At 35.4% G+C, this 22,822-nt stretch overlaps 1 protein-coding gene across 18 annotated transcripts in view; it reads left to right on the forward strand.

The window, feature by feature from the left end:
* Positions 1–22,822, forward strand: part of zormin — a 361,202-nt gene that overhangs the window by 172,795 nt on the left and 165,585 nt on the right. For all 18 annotated transcript variants that reach the window (XM_073982044.1, XM_073982035.1, XM_073982040.1 and 15 more), the window contains one exon: positions 40–200. In XM_073982044.1, coding sequence (XP_073838145.1) covers positions 40–200 — 161 coding nt within the window. The remainder of the gene's footprint in view (positions 1–39; positions 201–22,822) is intronic.

The raw sequence follows: 22,822 nt of genomic DNA on the forward strand, positions 1-22,822 counted from the left end.
TTTGCAATTAAAATGATTAATTTGAATTTCTTATTACAGCCCTCGAACCCACTGAAGTTCCTCACTTCAAAATTCCCCTAAACAATGCCATGGCTCGTGTTGGCCAAAAGGTTAAGTTGGAAGCCTTAGTTGGAGGCATTCCACGTCCAGACATCTATTGGTTACACAATGGCAAACAATATTTCCCACGTGATGTTAAGGTGAGCAGAGTTTTAAAAGAAAATTGTTTTTTGATTTTTATTTGACACTAACACATCTTCAAACACATTCATTTGTTACACATTGTTACGTCTCCTCATTTCATTGGACTATTTGACAACGACCAACATGATCTCCATTACTGTTATCTTCATTCGTTTTTGTTTGTTTATTTCAATACTTTCTAATATACTTTTCGATAAAGCTTGCACTTTGCATATGAAATAAATAATAATATAATCAATATACGATTTTTGAATGTTTAACATATTGCTGTATATAGAGGTAACGTTTTGCCAAAATCTGCGGAAGAAAATTTCTTTGAAACAGCTTAAAAATGTTGATGTTTTTCGGCGTTCTTCAGACTTGATAAAGACATATAAACATTCTGGGCATTTAAGTTTCCGCATTCAACAGCTTTGACTTGCTTTTCCATTCACTTTAGGACATTCACCCATAAAATCTATAAGGCATGGGTTTAGGCGTTGGATAAATTGAAAATAAATTGATATGAAAAAACCAGTAAGGAATGGATCAATGGCCGACCGTATGATACCCTACTCTGTGAATATGTAAAATAAATTTGGGAGCTATATCCAAATTTCAATATAATTTGGCACATTTAATTTTAGACCAAATACAGTCATTCAAATTTTCACCAAAATTGGACATACACGGCCTGTTTTTGGTGCACCAAATACCTCCGAGCTACATATATCCAAATCAGAATGGAATTTCACCAAAAGCAATAGCGGTTTCCCTATGGCCAAAAAAGTATCTTCCCCGAACCGAATCGCATAACAAATCCGACCTGTACGTTGCGAACAAAAATATATGGTCTGTCCAGTCGGACATACATAAATTGACTCAGAAAGTGATTCTATATACATATATCCCTAAAAGGAACAAGTGAACAAATACACAATGCCCTTTCCCACAGTGTGATCTAGGATACGGCAAGTAAAAAAGTATATGGCGGCCTTGCTGACAGAGCTATCCCTCAGCCTATGCGAACTAAAACTTTCATCTATTGACAATATCGAATTGAATACTGGCTACGCAAAAAATCCTTGTCCCCAATAAATTTCAAATTTTGTGGCCCTTCTATGAATGAACCTGCCAACGAACATAAATTTTGATTGAAAGTCAAAAATTTTGCGGAGGAGGAATATTCCATTTTTGAAGTGGATTTTATTTGAGCAATGATTTTTTATACCCTCAGCATTTATGCTAACGAGGGTATATCTACTTTCATACGGGCAAAATGTGCCTAATCGAAATAATGGTTTTAGACCCCAAGTATGTTTGGAGAAATGTGTTTCAGATAATTTGGAGTTGATTTAGCCATGTCCGTCCGTCTGTCTGTCTGGCTGGAGCGAACGATAACTCTCGAACGGATCAACCGATTCGGATTCGGTGGTATAAGTTTGAAGATGGGTTATATCGGTCCTCTCCTTCCGGTACCTCCCCCACAAAAGTTCGAAAATGTTCGGAAAATTTGTGCGCACGATAACTCTTGAAGGGAGTAACCGATTTGGTCCATACTTTGCACATCGTGAAATTTCTACTAAACTTAGATGAGGTTTCAATATGGACTAAATGGGTCCACTCCTTCGGATACCTGCCACACAAAATTTCGGACAAGTTCAGGTTAGGACCAGGTCCCGAATCACTTTGATTTTTGTTGTTGTTGTTGTTGTTGTAGCAGCATATAATGCAGGGTTGGCAGCCGCTGGCCGAAACACTTTTGGTTTCGTGTCAATCCGGTACGTAAGAACCCGCTGCCGTGGGTTTGTTTGATTTTTGTTGTATCAACTTGTATTCACTGCCCTTCATGGGACCGTACAAATTTCATCAGGGGCAAGTCAATACTTCCTGAGAAAATAGCCTGAAAAGTGCTAAAACCCCTATGACACCGTGTGTTGTGGTTGGAGCGCTAGATAACTATCGAACGGATCTGCGGATTCGATCCAAAATGTGGTCTTTGTAATGTTTTGTGCAAACTTAGTTTAAGTTCGAAGATAAGCCATATCGGTCCACTCCTTCAGGTACCTCCCCCACAAAAGTTCAAAAATGTTTGGAAAAATTGTTGGCACGATAACTCTTGAAGGGCGTGACCGAATTGGTTCATGCCTTCCATATCCTAATATATCTACCAGATATATATCAGGTTCGAATATGGACTATATTTGTCCACTCCTTCGGGTACCTCCCACACAAAATTTTGGATAAATTCAGTTTAAGACCTGCTCTCGAATCACTTTGATTTTTGTTGAAGCAACTTGCATTCGCTGCCTCAATTACGACACTAAAAGTTTTTTTCTTGAGAAAACAGCCCGAAAGTTGTAAAAAAAAATAATAATATTTCTTCGAATATTAGATGAAATTCGAAGGTGGTGCTTATAGGTCCACTCCTTCCGGTACCTCCCCCACAAAGGTTCGAAAATATTCTCTAAAATGGTACGCGCGGTTTCTCATAGACGTAGCAACCGATTTGGTCCAAACTTTGAATCTCTAAATATTGTCGAAACTTAGTTTATGTTTAAATTTGGACCCTATCTGTCCAATACTTGGGGTACCACCCACACAAATATTTAATATTTTTGTGTGGTTAAGGGTCTGTTCAAGAATCCTTTGGAATCCGAAGGTTTTTCTAGTGGCCCTGTTTACAATATTATATTTGTCGTAGGCTAGTATGGTAAAAAAAAACTATCTATCGATATCCCCGCAAATTTTTGAGCTTTAATCCTATCCATATTTGTGTCGCTTTATAAGCCCAAAACTTTTGAAAATCCCCTAAATACATAAGTTTTTTTTGGAAAAAAGGTATTTCAATCCACACAGGTTGAGGGTATATCTCTGTCGCCAAAGTCGACATATACTTTTTTACTTGTTTTCTATAGATGTCGCGACCTCCAATCATTTCAGTAGGTATAACTAGAGGTTTTTGACCACTATATTTGGAAGCATGGACTTGCCCATGAAGAACATAATATCGCTCTAAACAGGACCACAAGGAGTAACATGTACATTTTCCAAGGATCTTCGAACAGAACCTCCCAAAAATATGACGATGTGTAAAGTATGACTCATCTTCGAACTTAAACTTAGTTTTGACGAAATATTGGATCGAATCGTGCGCTCCAACTACTATACATGGTGCCATAGGATTTTTTTAGGGAGGTACCGGAAGGTTTGGACAGATATTATCGAACTTAAACTAAGGCCAAATTATGGACCGAATCGGCTGATCTGTTCAAACGACAAAGTTTTTTTTTTGGAAACGCCTACCCCCTAATTTTTTTCATTTGATCCAAAAACCTTATATATGAAATTTTTGGACGATCGGTTAACGTTAACACGTACCGCAAGAGGTATGTTTGTTTCCATAGTAATTTGTATGGGCCCTAATATGCATTTTCACGAAAATTCTCTAAAATCCGAATTTATGGTCCAATCAATGACCATTCATTGTTGTGGTTAAAACACGAATCATACAAAATATTGAGTGGATAGGATCAGATTTCGATATATGGCCAAAAACTCGACCTATCGAAGCTATATAAAAAACCCGATCCGATTTTGTGGGGGAGGTAGCTGAAGGTGTGAACCGACATTGTCCATCTTCGAACTTAAATTAATTTTGGAGAAAAAATTACGAAGGCCAAGTTTTGGACCGAATTGTCTGATCCGTTCGAGAGTTATCGTGAGCTACAGCCAGCCTGACCGACACCAGACAAACCACAGTGGTCCCACTTGTATGGAAAAGAGTGCCAAAAATAGTTCTAATCGAGCTACCGCCTCCAAATTTTAAACGTAGGTTTATAACAAGCCAAAAAAAATAGAAAACCATTTTTATTGGATATAGGTCCATATTTGGATATAGCTCCCATAGAAAGGTACCGCCCGATTTGTGGTATTTTGACGATTTTGGCCAAATTAACCAACCGATTTGGATGTTATTTTGCATTTTGAGGTCGGAGTGAATAAATTACCTCCTTGCAAAAAATATTCACTATAGGTCCACGTTTAGGTATAGCCACCATATAAATGTACCTTCAGATTTTCGGTATTTTGACAATTTTAGCCAAATTTTTCAACTGATTTGGCTGTAATTTGGCCTTTTGAGTTTTGAGTAAACCAAATATCTCCATGCAAAAAACGGTCAATATCGATCTACGTTTAGGTATAGCCCCATATAAACGTACCACCCGATTTTCGAAATTTTGACGATTTTACCCACATTTTCCAACCGATTTGGCTGTAATTTTGTATTTTGAGTTCTGAGTGAACAAAATACCTCCTTGCCAAAAATGTTCAGTATAGGTCAAAGTTTAGGTATAGCTCGAATATAAACGTACCTCCCGATTTTCGAAATTTTGAAAATTTTACGGGCGAGGTATAAGAGGAATAACTTAGCGGGTGGCAGATGGGGGCAGCTGGACTTTTTTTAATCGTAAACTAGAGACTTTCCCCTGCATTCTAAACAAATTTCGAGACTCACAAATGCTCACAACATTAGTAAAACTCAACATAAATTAATAGCAATTATATTAAAAATAATAGAAAAAGTCATTTATAACAAATTTATTTTTAATGGAGTTAGAAAACGAATTATGAATTTGTTTTTTCGTAAAAACATTGCCAATGCCATCACCTATAAGTTGCATTTTGAAAATTGCACATTTACCTCTCCAATGTTTTTTAATTTTACTCATAAACTACGAATGCTGTGCGGATGTATTTTGCGTTTTTAAGGCCTCACATACAAATCACAACTTCTTCGACTTAACTTGGCGTATAACTGCTGTAAATTTACAAAAATAAGGCTGGATATTAAAAATTTGATATGTTTAGAGAATATTTATTTCAATCGCAATAAAATTTGTCGCCATCAATTTTTCGATTTTTGTCCACGGGCGGAACCACTGTGCAAATGGACGAACATTGGCAAATCGACTCCGAATTGTCTGAAATGGATTTTGTCCAAATATATTTGGGATCTAATACCATTATTTCGATGAGGCATATTTTGGCCGTATGAAAGTGTAGATACCTTTGTGAGTCTTAAGACTGAGAGTAGAAAAACAACGTTATATACGAAATTCAGTGCACTAGTGATTGTATTCACAAGGCCAATATTACCGCTTTACAAAAAGGGCAATGGGACGGGAAAGGTGTAACAACACAAATAAAGATAACAGGAACCGAAGTTGAAAGTTTTTTGCGCATATTTTTGGCGATTGTGGGGTAGTTTTAAAAAAGTTTCCATTAGCAGATCCAATCAATGGAAACAACGAATACAAAGGCTACTATTAGACATTCGAGAGATGTATAAGTGGTTGGCATTAAATATTGGCTCTTATAGGGGCTCATATCTCAGAAAATCTTGTATCCTGCTATCAAAATAATAATGTTGTACTAATGATTGCACTAATGACACTTTATTAAAATGTCCACCCCCCCATTCTCTATCTTGGAAATGGATTTAATTATGTCATTCCTTTCGTTAGTTATAGTGCCAACAGCCATTAAAGTTGGTCATGGTTAATATACAACTATCACATGGACAACCTGCGATGAAAATGTCAAAACAATCCTACAAACAATCCAATAGTCCAATTAGTCACAATAATGCACCGCCATAATGAACGGACCATACTTGTGGCATTTTGAGAATTTTTGGTGAAAATGCAACTTAGGCCCCATACAAATTACTATGGAAACAAAGATAGCTAAGTTGGGACGGTTTAACGTTAACCGATTGCCACAAAATTTCATGTATAAGGTTTTTGGATCAAATGGAAAAAAATTTAGGGGGTAGGGAATCCAAAAAAAGAAATTTTGTTTTTTTGGTCACTCTAATGTACATACCGACAAATCACATGCAACGATGCTGGGCATCAAACATTTTGCAGGGCATCTCATGGGTAACTATATTTGTTATCAGAAGGTTATAGAAGTATCATTTCCAGATTCTCAGCAGTTACCGAATTCAATTTGGTGTTTTACACTCTAGTAAAATTGTCGGACTTCTTCTGATCATGTTTTTTTTCTTGTTTTGTATTTCTTAACATTGGAACATTAGTGCGTATGATTGTTATCAATTGGAAAGATCACAATAACAATCATACGCAATGGGATAAAACACAACAAATTGCATAACTCAACTATTTTTAACAGATTTTTTTGTTTTCGAAAGCTATTTAATTTCCTTTTTCGTAATAATATACTTATATTGTTTCGTATTATCTAAGCAGGTTAAAACCCGAGAAAAAAATTTTTCTATTTTTAATGCTTCTTTTAACACTTCAATAACTATAACCGATTTAAAAAATGTATGTTTTGTTTGAATAATAACATTGTCTCTTCTTATGAAAAAATTATAGAATTCTCTTGAGAAAAAAGAATTTAATCCGTTATAGAATCACTTTGTGAAGTGATCAAAGGTATTTTCGTCTTCTATGGACAAATTCAAATTGGTACATCAGAATCCCTGCAAACATTTTGCTTATTGACGTATGTGTGTTCTACCCTATCAGACGAAATGTTTGAATATGTTAATGCACACCACCAGTAAAAGAAGTCTAACCTGGTAAAATGTAAAATTGACCGTCGAGAATCCATATATTTCTTTCCTCAAATTCAGAAATAGCCCATCGACATCATGAAATAGAAAATATTAGGTATGATATGGTACTTCTTCTCGTAGTTACAAACTGAATGTGCCTTTGATCAATATTCGAGAATCTATGATAATTTCCAAATGATAACATTCCAAAATTTGTTAATTGCTATGTGGGTTTCGATATTCAACATATGCAACATATTGAAACTAAAAAAAACCAAAAAATTATGTCAACATATTGGATGTTGTGGGCGACCATATTTTTCCTATTTTGCAAAATTTTGGAGAAAGATATAGCTGTTTCTGGGAAACTATAACAGATATTCATTGTTCCGTTAAAAAAATAATGTAGCATTTACGAGTAATTTTATTTTTCCTTTTGTTTTTGGTTTTGTGTTTTGAGATCGGGTTTAGATTGTATGGCCTCATCTAAACATGGCTAAATATCGACTTTTTAGAGAAAATCGAGGCAATATCACTGAAACTAATTCAAATCTTGTTTAAATTCTGAAGCAAACTTGTAGACAAGAGCATGGAGACAATATTTGGAAAAAAATCACCTGGAAAAACTGCATTTGTTGCCTCAAAATGGGTAATATATCTAAAAAATCCTTTATTTCGTATACATCGCGCCATGTCTCTTCAGCTGTTTAATTTTTTGCTAAATTATTTGTTGAAAGAAATATCCGCTATAATGTAGTTGACATATGAAATATAAACCAAACAACATGAAATAAGTACTTTAGAGTTTCAAAATGTTGTGAAGAATTGCTGAGCACATTGTTTGGAAAACTTTTGCGAAAGGTTACTTGGTTCAAATCCCAATAGTTTAGCTGCTACTGACCATAATTCCAGAAATTATGTAAGCTTCGATATATTTTATCGATTTTGATGCGCTCGATTCAGTTTTTCCTAGTTCTTCTGTTTGACACGTAAGTTCTTCTAATTTCGGGCTATTATATTGCTGAAGACCGCAAAGTAAAACTCTTTTTAGTTTCAGAGATAAAGACCCCTTAAGTGTAAAAAGTGTAGTTTTAGTCGTCTAACAACACGAAACCCTATTAATGCTTTTTATAGCCTCAGCATTTATGCTAACGAGGGCATATACACTTTCATACGGGCAAAATGTGCCTCATCGAAATAATGGTTTAGACCCCAAGTATGTTTAGACGAATTGTGTTTCAGAAAATTTGGAGTCGATTTAGCAATGTCCGTCCGTCTGTCTGTCTGGCTGGCGCGCACGATAACTCTCGAACCGATGAACCAATTTGGTCCAAAATTTGGCTTTCGCAATATTTTGTTCAAACTTAATTTAAGTTCGAAGATAGGTTATATCGGTCCACTCCTTCCGGTACATCCCCCATAAAAGTTCGAAAATGTTCGGAAAATTGTGCGGACGATAACTCTTGAAAGGAGTAACGGAGTATTTTGCACATCGAGAAATTTCTATCAAACTTAGATGAGGTTCCAATATGGACTCGATCAGTCCACGCCGTCGGGTACCTCCCACACAACATTTCGGAAAAGTTCAGTTTAGGACCTGCTCTCGAATCATTTTGATTTTTTTAGCAACTTGTATTCACGGTACAAGTTTCATCAGGGGCAAAGCATTCTTTCTGAGAAAATAGCCTGAAAGGTTCAAAAAAATCCCTATAGCACCGTGTGTAGTGGTTGGAGCGCAAGATAACTCTCGAACGGATCTTCCGATCCTATCCAAAATTTGGCCTTCATAATATTTTGTCCAAACTTAGTTTAAGTTTGAAGGGTTATATCGGTCCACTCCTTCCGGTACCTCCCCCACAAAAGTTCGGAAATGTTCGGAAAATTCGTACGCACGATAACTCTTGCAGGAAGTTAGAGATTTGGTCCCTACTCTGCACATCGTGGAATTTCTATCAGACTTAGATGAGGTTCCAATATGGACTCAATCGGTCCATTCCTTCGGGTACATCCCACTCAAAATTTCGGAAAAGTTCATTTTGGGATCCGTTCACGAATCGCTTTGATTTCTGTTGTAGCAACTTGCATTCACTGCCACCCATATAACGGTATAAGCTTCATCAGGGGCAAGTCCATACCTTCTGAGAAAATAGCCTGAAAAGTACAAAAAAAGTCCTATGACACCGTGTGTAGTGGTTGGAGCGCAAGATAACTGTCGAACGAATCTGCCGATTCGGTCCACAATTTGGTCTTTGTAATATTTTGTTCAAACTTAGTTTAAGTTCGAAGATAAGCCATATCGGTTCACTCCTTCAGGTACCTCCCTCACAAAAGTTCAAAAATGTTCGGAAAAATTGAAGGGAAGGACCAATTTGGTCCATACTTTACACATCCTAATATATCTACCAGATATAGATCAAGTTTGAATATGGACTATATTTGTCCATTCCTTCGGGTACCTCCCACACAAAATTTCGGATAAGTTCACTTTATGACCAGCAACTTGCAATCGCTGTCTGAATTACGACGGTAAAAGTTTTTTCAGTGGCAAGTCCGTACTTCTCGGGAAAACAGTCTGAAAATTGTAAAAAACCCCTATGGCAGTACAATAACTCTCGAACTGAAAAACCGATTTAGTCTAAAATTTTGCCTGTGTCATATTTTTCCAAACTTAGTTTAACTTCTTAAATGGCCCATATCGGTCCTCTCCTTAGGATACCTCCCCCACAGAAGTTTATAATTTGGGTCCAAGTGCAGTTGAGGTTCTGTTAGGAGATCCTTTTATACCGATGGTGTTCTTTCTGGTCCTGTTTACAGCCATATTATGTTTTCCGTGGACAAGTCCATGCTTCCTGGCATACTGGTCCAACAGGTGTACGATAACCCACTGAAATGACTAGTGGGCGCGATATGTATCGAAAAGGTATGACTCTCAAAATAAGATCCACTTCCGTAATGCACTATGTCGGTCCATTCCCTCCTCCGCCAAACTTTTGAACTTTAATCCTAATCCACATTTTTGTCGACAAGTTCAAATGTCCAAAAAGTGCCACAAAATTCTGAAACGACCCTAAACACATTCGATCTGTCCTTAGAGGAATGTTCCAATTCACATAGCCTGAGGGTATATCTCTGTCGGCAAAGCCGACTGATACTTATTTACTTGTTATAGCCTCAGTATATACTTTCAGAAAATGCCTATTAGAAGTTGTTTGCATTTTCAGTGTTGCACAGTGTAATAGAAGTTTGGTAGTAGTTCGAACGAATTTGATTTCCAATGGTCTTAGCCAGGCCATTAGTATACTAGAACTTTAAGAAAACTGAATGGACGTGTGATAGTGTCCTCATTCAGTCCTTATATAGTTTTGTACACGTCTTGCTCTGTCCTTTTTACACATTTTTTTAAATTTATTGAAATCACATGCATAAAAATGTGTGTTTTTCCATAGTGTTTCCCTTATTAATTATGGCTTTTTTACACAAATGGACATTATTTTAAATATATTAGTTTTTATATGAGTTATTGGTATTTTATGAAAAAGCAAGGAGATTTTTTTCAATTCTTGAATTAATTTTAAATTTTTTGTGTTTTACGATTTGTTTATTGGTGTGAGGCCTTTTTTAATAGATTAAAACATACGAAAAACTCAAAAATACTCATAGTTTAATGCAAAATATAAAAAAATCAAAATTTTAACTTTGAACTAGAATTGAATGGTTTTTGATGAATCGGATTAAATTATCTGTCGAGCAAGAATAATATTATTTGTCGAACAAAAATAAATTTTAACTATCTGTTCAAAATTTACATAGTTTTTACTAGGAAAAAATGGTGAATTGAATGAATGAATGTTATTCTAGTTTTATATAGACTGAGGCTGATGTTAAATAACTCTACATTTAGACATGGTAAAGGTATTTTATCAGGGATGCCAACAGTTCCGAGGTAAAAATCGCTACAGTCACATACGCACCATAGGTCTGTAGCGATTTTTACCTTAAAGCAGTTGACATTCCTGCTAAAACAGTGGTTTTTGTGCGAAAAAAATCACCACAAGTAGCGGGAAAACCACCAACTTGGCACCCCTGTATTTTATTATCATATCTCTCATCTTTCGCATTTCCATTAGGCGTTGCCCTTTTAGTACATTCTCCTTGCGCACATTCAAGGTGCAGATTAAATACCTTGCTTATTGGTTTTCTTTACAATGTTCTAATCCAACTGCTGAAATTGAACTTTTCTTAATGTGCTTATTAAGAAAGGTTTTGCATAATTTTTCATTAAAATTGTTAATTAAAACGTGTGTGTATTTTGTGCATGCTAGAGTTGTGCTTTTGAAAATATTAGCTTATTTATAATTTGGAACGTTTTAATATAAAACAATTTTTAATACATATCGTATTTCTACGATTCTGAAAATTGTCCTATTGTCCTTCAGCTAAGTGCCTGTAAAATTGCATTTCATGTTGCCCAGCTTAATAAAATGTCGAACTCATTAATAACAATTTTCCCCCCTCTGTATACCCGCAATAGAAATGAATGGTAATCCAATGCAGCTGATTGGAATCTAACGATGTCAAAAAGGTCAGAAACCAATCTGACGATAATTTGGAACATACTACCAATGCTGTGACAAAAGATAAACAGAAAGAGGGTGTGTGTGCGTGCGTGCGTGTACCTAATATGAAATGATATTAACCCATTTACCTCTATGAATTATAATTGGAATAAATATAAATGTTGTTTTTCAATTTACATCGATATCTCACATTTATTAATAAGCGACTAATAAATATTTAAATATAAACTAAAATATTAAAACATAACCAAAAAGAAATTAAACATATTTGAATAGGTTATATGAATTTTTAAGACTGTGGTGATTAAATACACTTGCATGGCATAATGATAGAAGGTAAACTCATGCAAACTTATGGTGACAATTTTTGCATAAAGTTGTCCTTGACAATACTCAAGTTTCAGAATTAAAAATGTAGGTAGAGTTATTTTTACACCCTCCACCATAGTAAGTTAAGTTTGTTTTGTCCGTCTGTAACGCATTTAAATAAGGAATTCAGAATTTAATAAACAAAAGTTAAAATTAAAAAAAAAAGGATTTTAGGTCGGAAATATAAGCGGACAAAACTAAAGCACCCCCCATTTTAGGTACAACAAAAACTATTGAAATCAATATTTCGTTGCGTATCCTCTATTCTGAATGACACAAGCACATCTTTTAGTGATAGAGGATACTAAATTATTTATTATTTATTATGTAGGCAAAATAATTAATTTTCGGAAAATTTACCTTTAATTCTCAAAATACTGAAAATCCCCAAGACCCATTTGAAAAGGATGGTCAAAGATGAAGGACTGTGCTGTTTTCCGATGAATCTATGTTTAATTTAAAGGATTAACATGGCAAAAGGCGTGGACTAAGTAGGCAACGGTTAGATCCTAAATATTGCCAAGACACTGTAAAACATGAAGGCGGAACATAATAGTCTGGGATTTTTTCTCGGGGCAAAGGATTGGACCAATTCATAAAATAAATGGAATTATGGATCGTTTCAAGTATCTTAATGTATTAAAAGGCGTCATGTTGCCTTATTTTGAAGAAAAGATGCCACTTAAATGGACATTCCAGGAAGATAACGAGTCACATCATGTATCGAAAGTGGTTAATGAGTGATTCCAAAAAAATCGACAGAAGTTCTCCATGGGCCTGCCCAAAACCGAAACAATTGCAAAACCAAAGAAAATTTATTTGAAGCCGCAAAAGTAGCCTGTGAAGCAATATCGCCTGCAATAATTAATAATTTAACCCAGATAAAGCCACTAGTCGTTTAAACGCCACAAAAAATTGTTGCAAAAATTGACGTAAAACTCTGTTTTTTTTCGAATATTTTTGTGGGTGTTTTTGCATTTTGTTATAGTATTGTCTGTTATCTGACAATTCACGCTTATAAAGCTTCATTTGACCTATGCAATTTCCACGCAATTGACCTAAAACCCAAGCTATTCAAAAAATTCGATTTTTTTTGTAATTTTCGACTTTTGATGACAAATTTAAATATTCGATAAAAATTTAATCATAAATGTTCGAATCATATAAGATCAGGGATTTGTTAGAAATATAGTAAGAGTATTTTCTCAATCAAAAACTAAGGGATTGGCGTATAAGGATACACCTATATTACCCTCCAAAGTTTTTGGCACTTTTAAAAGAGGCCCCGTTGTAGGAAAATTATACGTTTTAGAGAAAACAGTTATTTATTAAAAAATGCTTAAAAGGTCTCAAAAATATAATTTTCATAAACAATTTTAAAAAATTCTCTGCGCTAAGTGGATTAATTTTCTCTATGCCTAAAATATGTGTTTGTGTCATTCAGAATAGGGGATAATTGAGCTAGAGGGCTACAATTTTGCACACGAATATATTTTTTTCCATAGGCAGGCCAAGTCCGAAGATGGGCTACATCGGCCCTAGTTTTTGTATAGCTCACATACAGCGGTACCTCCCGATTTTCGCTATTTCGATAGTTTTCGCTACAATTTAAACCGAACTGGCTGTAATTTGACATTTAGGGTTCTTAGAGGTCACAAGACTACTCCACCGAAAACTGTCAACATAGGTCCATGTTTGGGTATAGCTCCCATATAACGGTACCTCCCAATTTTCGGTATTTTTAGGGTTTTGCTACAGTTTTTAACCGAACTTGCTGTAATTTAACATTTAAGGTTGTTAAGGGTCACAACAGTACTCCACCAAAAACTGTCAAGATAGGTCCATGTTTGGGTATAGCTCCCATATAACGGTACCTCTCAAATTTCGGTATTTTCAGTGGTTTAGCTACAGTTTTTAACCGAACTTGCTGTAATTTAACATTTAAGGTTCTTGAGGGTCCGAACATTACTCCACCAAAAACTGTAAACATAGATCCATGTTTAGGTATAGCTCCCATACAACAGTGCCTCTCGATTTTCCGTTTTTTGAGGGTTTTACCTACAATTTTAAACCAAACTAGCTGTAATTTGACATTTAACATTCATAGGGGTCACTACACAACTCTACCAAAAATTGCTAGCATAGGTCCATGTTTAGGTATAGGCCCCCCATATAACGGTACCTGCCGATTTTCGGTATTTTGAGGGTTTTAGCTACAATTTTTAACCAAATTTGTTGTAATTTGACATTTAAAGTTCGTAGTGGTCACAACACTACTCCACCTAAAACTGTCAACATAGGTCCATGTTTAGGTATAGCTTCCATACAACAGTACTTTCTGATTTTCCGTATTTTGAGAGTTTTACCTAAAATTTTTACCGAACTAGCTGTAATTTAGCGTTAGATGTAACCGCCGTATAAAAGTGCCACCTGAATGTACACATTTGTTAGATTAGGTAAAATAATTTAGGCATTTGGGTTATCCGAGGTACGAAAATTTTTGCACGAACAACACGGTGCGCCATAACTAAATTTAAATGAAAAGTCCTTACACCTGGGATGTTTTTGCGGTTTCTGAAACTTCAATGTTCATAGATGAGAAAAATCAAAAAAAAAAAAAACAAAAAATCGCCGGAGGTATTTTAAAATAAATTGCAGTCAAAGTTCAAATGTTTAGAGCTTTTATAGGTTTTCACGATTTTGCTTGGAAACCGCAAGCCCGATCGAAGTGGGACTAAAAAAAATGTTGTAGCAGTGAAAATTCTCTACAAGATTGACCTCAATGGTATTTTCATAGGCTTTACCATTTTTGAGATATAGACGTTCAAATTGGGACGATGTACTGACTGTATGGCCCCTATAAAACAATATCCTGCAAGTTCCACCTTAACTAACTTTGAATGAAAACCGCTTAGACCTGGAAAGTTGTCACGGATTCTGAAACATCAATATTCATAGATGAGAAAGAAGAAATAATCGCTTGAGGAATTTTTAAATAAATCGCGGTCAAAGTTCACATTTTAGGTTTATTTTAGGTTTTCGCGATTTTGCTTGGAAACCGCAAGTCCTATCGAAATGGGGCTAAAGAAAATTTTGAAGCTGTGAAATTTCTCCAAAGAATTACCCTTTATGATTTGTTCCTAGGTTTTATCATTTTTGAGATATATTTGTTCCGGTCACATTTTTAGGTTTTTTTGGTTAGGTTTTCACGATTTGCTTGAAAACGGTAATTCTTATCGAAATGGCTGTGAAAATTCTCTATAAGACTGGTTTTCGTAATTTTTTCCTAGGTTGTACCATTTTCCAGATATAAAAGTTTAATAAGGGAAATTGCAGTCATGACCTTGTTTTATAAGAAGACGATACAGTCAGTAAATTGTCAAAATTTGAACTTCTCTACCTCAAAAAGTGTAATACGTACGAAAACATCATAGAGGACAATCTTATAGAGAAATTTCAATGCTATAACATTTTCTTTCCAAGCAAAATTGTGAAAACCTAAAAAAGCCCTAAAAATTTGAACTTTGACCGCCATTTATTAGAAAATCCCTTCGGCCATTTTTTTTTTGTTTTTTTATACCCTCAGCATTTATGCTAATGAGGGTATATACACTATCATAGGGGCAAAATGTGTCTCATCGAAATAATGGTTTTAGACCCCAAGTATGTTTGGACGAAATGTGTTTCAGAAAATTTGGAGTCGATTGAGCAATGTCCGTCCGTCTGTCTGGCTGGCTGGCTGGAGCGCACGATAACTCTCGAACGGATGAACCGATTCGGTTCAAATTTTGGCTTTGGTAATATTTTGCCCAAACTTAGTTTAAGTTCGAAGATGCGCTATATCGGTCCACTCCTTCCGGTACCTCCCCCACAAAAGTTCGGAAATGTGCGGAAAATTTGTGCGCACGATAACTCTTGAAGGAAGTAATCGATTTGATCCATACTTTGCACATCGTCAAATTTCTACCAGTCTTAGATGAGGTTCCAATATGGACTCAATCGGTCCACTCCTTCGGGTACCTCCCACACAAAATTTCGGATAAGTTCAGATTAGGACCTGCTCTCGAATCGCTTTGATTTTTGTTGCGTCAAATTGTATTCACTGCCCCCCATACGACGGTTTAACTTCATCAGGGGCAAGTCCGTACTTCCTGAGAAAATAGCCTGAAAGATGCAAAACCCCTATGACGCCGTGTGTAGTGGTTGGAATGCAAGACAACTCTCGAACGGATTAACCGATTTGGTCCAAAATTTGGCCTTCGTAATATTTTGTGCAAACACAGCTTAAGTTCGAAGATAAGCTATATCGGTCCACTCCTTCAGGTAGCTCCCCCACAAAATATTCAAAAATGTTCGGAAAAATTGTTCGCACGATAACTCTTGAAGGGAGTGACAGATTTAGTCCATACTTTACACATCCTAATGTGTCTACCAGATATAGATCAGGTTCGAATATGGATTATGTTTGTCCACTCCTTCGAGTACCTATCACATAAAATTAAGGATAAGTTCATTTTAAGACCTGCTCTCGAATCACTTTGATTTGCAAATTGCATTCGCTGTCTCAATTACGACGGTAAAAGTTTTTCAGGGGCCAGTCCATACTTCTTGAGAAAACAGTCCGAAAGGAGTAAAAAACCCTATGGCAACATATGTAGTGGCTGGAGAGCACGATAACTCTCAAACTAACCGATTTGGTCCAAAAATTTAGCCTTCCCGATATTTTGTCATACTTTCAGTTCGAAGATAGGCAATACCGGCCCACAATTTCCGGTATTTCCCCTCCACTATTTTTAAAAAAAGTCACTTAAATTGTATGCACGATATCTCTTGAAAAAATGTTGTCCAAACTTTGGATCTCCTAATATTTTGTCCAAATTTAGTTTAACTTCTAAAATGGAGATACCTTAGAGAACCTCGTCCACAAAAGTTCACCATTTGTGTTTAAGTGCAGTTTAAGGCCTGTTAGAAGATCCTTTGGAAATGTATACCGTTGCTGTTCGTTTTTGCCCTGCTTACAACGGTATTATGTTTTCCGTGGACAAGTCCATGGTTCCAGGCATACTGGTCCATAAGTTATACGATGACCCACTGAAATGACTAGTGGGCACTATATCCCAAAATAAGATCCACTTCCATAATGGACTATGTTGGTCCATTCTTTTAACTACCTCCTCTTCAACACTTTTGAACTTTAATCCTAATCCAAATGTCCAAGAAAGGCCACAAGATAATAAAAATACCATAAATAGATTCGATCTGACCGTAGATGAAAGTTTCAATTCACACAGGCTGAGGGTATATCTCTGTCTTGTTTTTTATTATTTTTCTCATCTATGAACATTGTAGTTTCAGAAACCGCAAAAACTTCCTAGGTGTAAGCACCTTTCATTTAAATTGAGTTAAGGAGCACCGCGACAATTGTGGACAGGAAAGGAAACTAATTATATAATTTTAATTAAGAATATTTTATGTTTGAACGACCGTTTACTTGTTCTTTTTTCAAAATTACAGCTTTTCTTTGATGATGCAATAAATAAGGTGAAACAGATTTGTGCTATCTTTATCAACTATGAAAGAATTGGAATCCTTTTATTGTGTGGAAAACACACAGGTCAAAATACGACAATAAACGACAATTTCTTGCCATCACTTCGCCATGGAAAATATGCACGAAAATGAAACACCACTGTGATGACAAATACCTGGTGACAAAATGTCTCTTGCCGTGACTAATTAAAATTCTTAACGACCTGTATGATTTTTCTGTTTTAATGATAAATGCTTAAAGAATTTCCCACAAAAGCACTCATAACGTGCGGACAGACGGACCAATTTTTTGTCGCGTGCCATGTTTATTTTTTTAGATAATTTTCTTTTCTACCTAAGGAAAACACGGAAAATACGATTAAAGTATCGCCACCATCTATTATCAGGTGAAAATCATCGCAAAAAGTGGCACAATAAATTAGACCTCGAGCAGATTCATTGAACTTTTTAATGTTGTTTATTGTGCATAATATATGTACATGTGTACATACATATTTACGCAAATATTTTAAAAATGTTATTATATCCATATTATTTCCATATTGCGAAATATTTGTGGTGTTTTTATTTTTGCAGAAAATATTTGAATGAGTGTTCCCATGAAAAATGTTAAAAATGAAACCGATGATAAATTTAAAAAACCCACGGGAAAATGATATAAAATTGTTGGCTTGGAGGCGTATACGTGATTTGTAGTGAGCAGTACTTATACCACAAGAATGACAATAGAAATTATTTATTTAAATGTGGAAAACCTTTTTTACTTGGATTTTTTTATCCGTGCCATCATCCCCAATTTCCAAGTTTAAGGCCTAAATTTTTATTCCCAGTTTGTGCTTAGTCGTCAATTTTGGCAATACTGCCAATTGAAAACTCGTGTATCGAAGCAGATATTTAATATATTTTGACACCAAAATTTAAATACTATTTTTCTACATAAAATCCCACATAATATTTGTATTCAAATATTTTTGATTCCATCTACATACATTCTATTCCAAATGTATTTTTGTATCAACATTTGATTTGAAGAAAGACAAGAAATAAATCTGGAAAAATGTTTAATTAAAATTTATATTAATATGTGACAAAAAAGAATTTAGCAAATCATAAAAAATCAACAATGTCTAGCAAGAAAAAAATGTTGTATTCTAGCCAAAAATAATATATTGTAAAATGTTTGCTTTGTTTACAATATTCATATATACATATAACTCTCTAACTTTGTGCGCAGTTGATTTAGATGAGTTCAATAAATTCTAAAAAAATCCAGGGCTGCATAGCAAGCAAGCTATTCCTGCAAATCGTGAAAATAATAGAATGAAATTAAAAAACTCATACCCCCGCCATATTCAAAAAAAAAAAAAAAAAAAAAAATTAATGCTAATGATGATCTAACTGAATGTGAAAATTTGTTTTGCATCACAAACCAACAACAGGAATTTGACGTCAATTCCAACAAAAACAATATGTACATATATAATCATAAAAAAATCATTTATATACAAAGTGGTCGGAACGAAACCAACAAAAAAAGTTCAATAATACCACACGACATTTCTAGGACAAGAATACTACAGTGATGTTCGCTAAGACAAGGGATTTTGAATGGAAACCGAAAAACAAACATTAATAAAAAATTAAAAACATGTATAAAAAATAATAAAAATGTTTTTTATGCTTTTAATGGTGTTAACTGCTGCTACAGTGAATATTATGTGTTAAATTTGTGGTCGAAAGTCATTCATCAAAATAAAATTATTTCTATCTACATAAATGTTTTTATTGATTTTTTGGTCAGTTTAATTGAACGACAATGAACGAATTTAACTCGTTTCTTTTTTGTTTGTTTCCAAATTGTTCAACATCATAATTTATTCATAATTTATTCAGCATATATGCTAACTTTCATACGGGCAAAATGTGCCTCATCGAGATAATGGTTTTAGATCCCAAGTATATTTGGACGAAATCCGTTTCAGACAATTTGGAGTTGATTTAGCCATGTCCATGCATGGTTTAAGTTCGAAGATGGATTATATCGGTCCACTCCTTCCGGTACCTCCCCCACAAAAGTTGGAAAATGTTCGGAAATTTTGTGTGCACCATAACTCTTGAAGGGAGGAACCGATTTCGGAAAAGTTCAGTTTAGGACCTGCTCTCAAATCGCTTTGATTTTTGTTGTAGCAACTTGTATTCACTGCCGTTCATACGACGGTACAAGTTTCATCTGGGGCAAGTCTATACTTCCTGAGAAAATAGCCTGAAAAAACCTTATGATACAGTGTGTAGTGGTTGGAGCGTAAGATAAAACTCGAACGGATCTACCGATTCGGTCCAAAATTTGGCCTTCGTAATTTGTTGTCCAAACAAAGTTTAATTTCAAAGATAAGTCATATCGGTCCACTCCTTCAGGTACCTCCCCCACAAATGTTCAAAAATGTTTGCAGAAATTGTTCGCACGATAACTCTTGAAGGGAGCGACCGATTTAGTCCATACTTTACACATCGCAATATATTTACCTGATATAGATCAAGTTCGAATATGGACTTTATTTGTCCACTCCTTCGGGTACCTATCACACAAAATTTCGGATAAGTTCACTTTAAAACCTGCTTCCGAATCGCTTTGATTTTTGTTGAAGCAACTTGCATTCGCTTCCTCAATTACGACAGTAAAAATTTTTTAGGGGCAAGTCCATACTTCTTGAGAAAACAGCCCGAAAGGTGTAAAAACCCCTATGGCACTATATGTAATGGGTGGAGAGCACGATAACTCTTGTACAAACTTCAGTTTCAGTTCCAAGATGGGCAATACCGGTCCAAAGCTTCCGGTACTTCCCCCAATATTTAAAAAAAATGACATTAAAATGGTATGCACTATGTCTCTTGTACGGGTCAACCAATATGGTCCAAACTTTGGATCTCCTAACATTTTGTCCAAATTAAGTTAAACTTCTAAAATTGCCCATATCTGTCCTCTTCTTAGGATACCTCCCAAACAAAAGTTCAAAAATGTTCGGAAAAATTGTGCGCACGATAACTCCTGAAGGGAGTACCGATTTAGTCCATACGTTACACATACTAATTTATCTACCAGGTAATATATCATGTTCGACTATGGATCGTATTTGTCCACTCTTTCGGGTACCTCCCACACAAAATTTCGATTAAGTTCACTTTAAGACCTGCTGTCGAGTCACTTTGATTTTTGAACAAGCTGGCCACCTTTGCGATGGTACAAGTTTTTTTCAGGGGCAAGTAAATACTTACTGAGAAAATAGCATGAAAATTGTACTTGTTATTTTATATTTTTATTTACTATAATTATTATTAAAAAACGGGACACCGCAACGTTTAATTAATATAATAAACAAATAGTCAAAAACATAGACATTTAAAATTAACAGTTAAAATTAAGTTAAAGGACGGTTTCTAAATAATCGCAATAGAATATTGAAGTTTTATTTACATCGATCCTTCTTCTAATTAATTTTTTGAACAAATAAAAAATTAATTTCTCCTTGGAGTCGAGCTTAATGGCCGAAGATTTTTTGCAATTAAAAAAGGAAAACCGAAGATTGTGAACTGGTTTCGCTGTTGGTAGCCACTCATCAGTCATATCTCATATGCAATGTTGTTTTTACAGTGATGAGCTTTTTTCGGAAGAGTTGTGTATTACATTCCAGCGAAAAAAGGTTCCCAAAGATAAAATTAAGAAAAACAAATAAATACCTAGGGTGGGGGACACAACCACCATTGCCAATTTATTTTCAAACCGATACGTTCGCAATATTTACAAAAATAATATATAATTGTTCCACAAACATCCCATAAGGGACAAGGGAGATTTACAAAAATAGCGTTTTTAAAAAAATAGGGCCTTGTGGAGGTACCCCTCCGAAATTCAAAATATGTTGCCTATTTTTACCAGGGATCATTCATGTACATTCTCTGAAACTTTAAACAAAATCGGGTAATTAGTTACGAATTTATAACATATTTAAAAAATTTGGTAAGGTGGGGTCTTTAGGCCCGAAATGAGTACCTAGGGTCGGTGACATAACTACCATTGCCTCGCATATTAATTTTCTCACCGATACGTTCGTCAGTTTTGCTAAAATAGCGTTTTTAAAAAATACGGCATAATTATTCTCTGAAATTTTCAGGAAAATCGGTTCAGGTTATTTAAAAAGTGAGCGTGATAAAATACGGTTTTTAGAAAGTCGGGCATAGGGGAACTACCCCCTCTCCAAAATTCAACAAAATTTATAGCCTATTTTCACCTGTACATTCTCTGAAACTTTCAACAATATCGGTTAAGTAGTTACGGATTTATAACATATTTGAAAAATTTGGTAAGGTGGGGTCTTTAGGCCACAAATGAGTACCTAAGGTCGATGATACAACCACCATTGTCTCGCAAATTAATTTTCTCACCGATAGGTTCGTCAGTTTTGCTAAAAAAGCGATTTTAAAAAATATCCTATTTTTCCTGTACATTCTCTGAAATTTTAACCAATGAAGGCAGGAGTTGCATAAGTCTTATCGCACGCTCACAGCACTGGACAATGCTAATTGGCGATGCATCGTTTTTCCAGTGGGTCTTCATGCATTTGAGAGCATTTGGGTAGTCTTTCAGACCTACAAATACTTCTTCAGCGCGGAGCAATTGACTACTGAGCCATTGATAAACAAAAAAGTGCTAGAATGCTATGAAAGTTCCAGCCTGCATTGCACATGTTTGGGATCTGCTTAAACTTCACAACAGGGACCTTACTCCTTTCAGTGAAGTGACGGAAAAAACTTCATGTCGGCTCTGCAACCGCCTATTTCCTTTTCCATTGATGACGGCTGTTTTCAATTGAGCATAATTGCTCATCAAATCCTGCACAAAGTACTCGTTGTGTGGTGATATAGCACATAATGCTGAACTACGGTGTGGGTTGACCTTTCTCTTCGAACATTTGCTGCAATCGAACTACAACGTCTTACATTAAGCTGGTTGGACAAATATCATGATGTATGATCACAATAAATACACAGAACTTAAACACATCTAACACATTTTGGAGATGTTTGAGCTTTTCCATCCTTCAATCTGAGCGCAGTCAACTTAGTTTCAATAGATTCACTCTTGAGGACCACGGTCCGATACTCAAAGCTCTCAAGGTGTTTGTCGTAACATTTCATTATCCACTGCCCCAGATAATGCGTATTTATCAAATTCTCCTTCACCTGAACAGCATCCTTGTAGATAATCTCGTGCATTCCTGACTGACATGGTGTTGCGATTTCAATGCCCACAGCGAAAAACTGATAGCACATTGTTGCTACTTTATAGGACGACAGTTATGAGCTAATAACAAAGCGAGTTACAATACCCTTTTGGGTTATACTTCAAATACTTCAAATACTATTCGTGCTGTTGTCGAGAGAGTACGTGCTACTTCTGAGACAATCAGATATCGCTGCCATTGTAAAACTTCGCTAGGATGGGTGTATGGTATTGGCTCCATCAGGATTGCAGCGGGAGTAACCGATGCTTCGATCAGAT

The sequence above is a fragment of the Musca autumnalis genome, unplaced genomic scaffold (genome assembly GCF_047663935.1).
Source record: "Musca autumnalis isolate F117 unplaced genomic scaffold, ASM4766393v1 scaffold_4, whole genome shotgun sequence".
Lineage (NCBI taxonomy): Eukaryota > Metazoa > Arthropoda > Insecta > Diptera > Muscidae > Musca > Musca autumnalis.